The 4,604-nt window shown below is 35.8% G+C and overlaps 1 protein-coding gene across 1 annotated transcript; it reads left to right on the top strand.

Annotated features, from left to right (window-relative positions):
• Positions 1 to 1,345: 1,345 nt before the first annotated feature.
• On the top strand, positions 1,346 to 4,282 carry LOC109863365 (uncharacterized family 31 glucosidase KIAA1161). The gene is made up of 6 exons (XM_020443615.1): positions 1,346 to 1,449; positions 1,616 to 1,786; positions 1,904 to 2,836; positions 2,928 to 3,451; positions 3,573 to 3,729; positions 3,855 to 4,282. The coding sequence occupies exons 1-6, from the start codon at positions 1,392 to 1,394 to the stop codon at positions 4,040 to 4,042; spliced, it is 2,031 nt and encodes a 676-aa protein (XP_020299204.1). The 5' UTR covers positions 1,346 to 1,391; the 3' UTR covers positions 4,043 to 4,282.
• Positions 4,283 to 4,604: the final 322 nt, after the last annotated feature.

The following is a 4,604-nucleotide window of genomic DNA, read 5'->3' as shown; positions in this document are numbered from 1 at the left end:
GTTACTCCAAAGACCAATAGTTACATCATATATGACGTATATGTGTGACGTATATACTGACGTCATTGTTATGACGTTCAAAATAACGTCAGATTTAGGTCATAATCACCAATTAGTGACAAAAATCACGTATATTTACGTCATTACAACGTCAGCTGGTTGCTTGGGCATTAATTAGCATATAATTGCATGTCCAATAATTTTACGGGCAAACACCGATTATATAATTTGATTGATCAGTTAAAAATTTTTCTTAAATTTCAAATTTGCATGTTTAGAATTTTATTTTCTTCGAGTACTTTTTCGCTGTAGTATAATTTCGGAACATCTTATTTTTTGTACAGATACATAAATGTTTATACAGATAATAGATGGCAGTTATCAAGTTTGATAACAATCAAGATATTTGCACTGATAAATCATTGATAAAATATGTATTTATCGTGTACATCACGTGATCAATATAACGGAAACTTTAACTTCAATGTAACTTTTTTAGTTACATTGAATTTTCTTGTAACTAGAAATTGTTTTTTTTTTTACGTTACATTTACTAAAAAACTAAACATACAAAACTATATGCCATATTCATCTTAGAGAGAATATAATAGTTATAATAGTTTATAATGAAGTTTTAATTCTTCAACCATCAATTTTCGAATTACTACTAAATGATTACTATTAGCAAAATCTTGCGATGTAACACAAACAATAGAGTAGATTGATGAATTGCAGACAAAACACAGTATTTCACATTGTTTGTCGAAAGTATTGTATAATATTAAACACCTTAATTATTTTACATCTATATATATATTACATGTATATATATATATTACATGTGTATATGTATATACATACATATATATACACACACATATATATGTATATTTACACCTTATATATCTGAAAATCTTATTAGAATCAAAAAAGTATGCGTATTCTTGCGTAGCACTGCTCATTCACGTGACACGCAATGCAAAAATTAACTTTCTTTGAAGAAGCATGCATGCAACAAAAAAACCCGAGAGTCTGAGAGATATCGACATACTTGAAGATCACTTATCAGATTGCTATGTAATATTCTCTGATTAATAGTGATTAATATTATTAAAGATTTGTAATAATAATACGAAAGAGTTTCGAAATATGTAGATATATATTCCGTGAAGACTGTGAAGACTTGAGGATACTATGTTTTAGACACATTGTGTATGTTAGTGTACTGTAACAGCTTGTAATTAATCAACTTGCTGTGTTACTTCGCACGATTTTGTTGTGACGGAAATCATTTTTTACTCGAATTCAAGTAATGACTAAGTCACAACACAAACATAATGCTGCTATCTGTCTTATCGAGCAACCGTATATAAACCGGCGTAGACGACAACATGTTGATTCAATCTTCTGAGAGCGGCATAACGTGCAGGATGCGGTTGCAACACAGCTGTAAGAATAATTGCACAATTATTTCTTTGAATCAAGGTCAAGTTAAAAAAAAATATGTTCGCGGAACATTTCTTCGTACTTATATAATTACAGTCTATTTTTTTTCAATATTTATTATGTTTGAGAATACTCATGTGTTACTTATGTTAACATTTGTCAATTTCAGCGATGCGCTCCGCAATAATATTGCTATTAGCCGCTGCTAGTGCGGTACTGTGCGTCGAAGAATTCACGGAAGCTGGCAATTTAGATAAAGGTGTCTTAATTCCTACAAAAAATGGCGTTCTTCTCGTAAACATAATCAATCGTATTGTTGTTCTCAATCTCACGAAAAATGGTGAGTCGATGATGTACCTTCTTTATATGTTTGTTTCTGTTTAAATTTTGATTTTTATGTCACGTCATCTTTCTTGAGTGCAATTTTTTATTTTATTTTAATATTGGGTTTTTTTAGACGGCGAGACTATGATTAACGTTCTTCACACGAAGACTCCATCGGATACTCTGCAGAATCCTTTTGTACTCGAGCAGAACTGCGGTGGCAGTGACCGAGTTTGCGTAAAAAGCGCCAACGTTACGCACACCGTCATTATTGCTAAAGAGAATAGCGAAATTGTTTATGTGACTCGTGCAGTGGCCAATTCTAATGCCGAGCTTATAGACTGTTACCAGTTCACCGAAGGTACACAATGGTTTGGTGGTCCGGAGCTTCGTCATCAGCACTGGCCTGTGCAGCACATGTACTACGAAGCGGAACCATATGTGCCGACACATCCATCAAACATGGCACTGTCCGAGCGTTACTGGTTGTCCAGCAAAGGAGTTTACATCTACGTGAACGAGACGGCGCCGCTATTTCTTGACCAGAACAACTATCGACATAACGCTTTGTGTCTGATCGCTAAAAATAAGGCGCCCTATCGACATCGCAACAGTATCGAACTTCGATACGAGATCGGAGTCTTCAAGAATCCAAAAGACAGTCATCAGCATGTGGTGAAGACTCATTTGGGACGACCAAAAGGTTATCCCAACGAAAGGATGATTCAGCATCCTATATGGTCCACTTGGGCTAGATACAAGGCCAATGTCACCGAAAAAGTGGTAGAGACATTCGCGGATGAGATCATCGCTTACAGGTTCAACAACAGTCAAATCGAGATTGACGACAAGTGGGAGACCTGTTACGGATCTGCTGTCTTCGATCCCGTCAAGTTTCCCAACGTCACTGGTCTCGTGCAACGATTAAAAAAGAAAGGTTTCCGCGTCACTTTGTGGATACATCCGTTCATCAACCGAGGTTGCGAACCCGCATTCTCCACAGCACTAAATAATTCGTACTTCGCCAAGAATATCGACGGAAGTGTTAGAACGTCGTGGTGGCAAGGTAAGATCTCGAGTCACTCTGAAAATGACGATCATTGTTAAAAGATACGAAAGAGTTCGAATATCGCTTGAATGTTTCGTCTCTCTTTTAGGTTTGGATGCTGCAGTAATCGACTTTACGAATCAGAAAGCAGTGAACTGGTGGGTGGCGCGACTGAAGCGTCTCGAGGAACTTGGTATTGATAGTTTCAAGTTTGACGCAGGCGAAATATCTTGGTTACCGCAAATAGCAACGTTGAACGGCTCTATCGATATACAGCCGGGAATATACACGCAAGATTATGTTAGAGTACTCGCTGCTAATTTTGATGACAACATCGAAGTGCGGGTGGGATGGCGCAGCCAGGAATTACCGATATTCGTTCGCATGATTGACAAAGACACTACATGGACATGGAACAACGGTTTGCCCACGCTGATCACAACGTTGTTGCAAATGAATCTGAACGGATATGTTCACGTGTTGCCGGACATGATTGGTGGCAACGGTTACTTGGACGGTTCACTGAACGCCACATTTTATCCGCCTAAAGAACTCTTCATCAGGTGGTTGCAGGCCAATGTCTTCATGCCATCGTTGCAATATTCTTTTGTACCATGGGACTATGACAATGAAGTGAGTCTGGAAAATTTTATTCAAATTTGAATCTGTTGAATAATAAAATAAAAAATTGACACATGATTCTCATTAAATTATTAATTTGAAGAGACAACCAATAATATGTATATTTTTCTAGACTATTGCCATCTGTAGAAAGTATACTGAACTGCACGCCAACTATACGGAAAAAATTGTAAACGCGATGAAACGGGCTGTTACTGATGGTACACCAGTAAATCCACCTATCTGGTGGATCGATCCGACCAACCAAGAAGCTCATAAGATCAATGACGGTAAGTTTGTCAGATATGTGAAGTTGTTCTTCTTATACAATTCATCTTATTCATAAATAAATGTTGTTCTTCTTATACAATTCATCTTATTCATAAATAAATGTTGTTGTTTAATTGGATTACAGAATATCTTCTTGGAGATTCTATATTGGTTGCGCCAGTAATCGAAGAAGAAGCTGTTTTTCGCGACATCTACTTACCTGCGGGAACATGGTGGGATATGAATCAAAACGTAGTCATCTTTGGACCGAAATGGCTAAGAAATTATCCTGCTCCTTTAGACACGCTCCCATATTTCGTCACAATAAAATAAAGGACGATGCTGATTAAAATTATAAAATATTTATTTTAAGAAACATGTATATAAATTATCTTGTCATATACAACGTGTCAAGTTTTCATTTTGAGATCACTTTTCTTTTCTTATGTAAAGACAATAATTAAATAAGATACTAATTTTTACATAATCAATGTCGTTCTGCTTCTGTTGTATCACACTTTTGAAATATTATAAATTTACTACTTACGTGCCAATAAAGCTCCTATCTCTGTATTAAGTTTTTTAATCACCACATCATCAGCGGCGTAACTTCCGGTTTTTAATAGAGAATCACGTTCTTCTCTCAGCGCTTGCAGACGCTCGTTATATTCTTCTGATTTATGAGACAGGATTTTGTTACTATTATAAGTTTTGAAGATATTATCAGTTGGTGTATAAATCTGATTTTCAATTTCTGTAGAAGGAAAATATTGCCTTGGCTTGATTGTATTGATCTCCCTTTGAAGTTCATTTAGCAAGATTTGATCGTTGTTCAAAGCTTTCGTGTCAACAGACAAAAATTCCGCTAATCTGTTATGAAAAAAAAAGAAAATTT

The sequence above is a fragment of the Pseudomyrmex gracilis genome, unplaced genomic scaffold (assembly GCF_002006095.1).
Source record: "Pseudomyrmex gracilis isolate BER0280 unplaced genomic scaffold, ASM200609v1 scaffold_4406, whole genome shotgun sequence".
Taxonomy (NCBI): domain Eukaryota; kingdom Metazoa; phylum Arthropoda; class Insecta; order Hymenoptera; family Formicidae; genus Pseudomyrmex; species Pseudomyrmex gracilis.
Note: the sequence above shows the minus strand (reverse complement) of the source record. Positions and strands in the feature narration are given on the sequence as shown.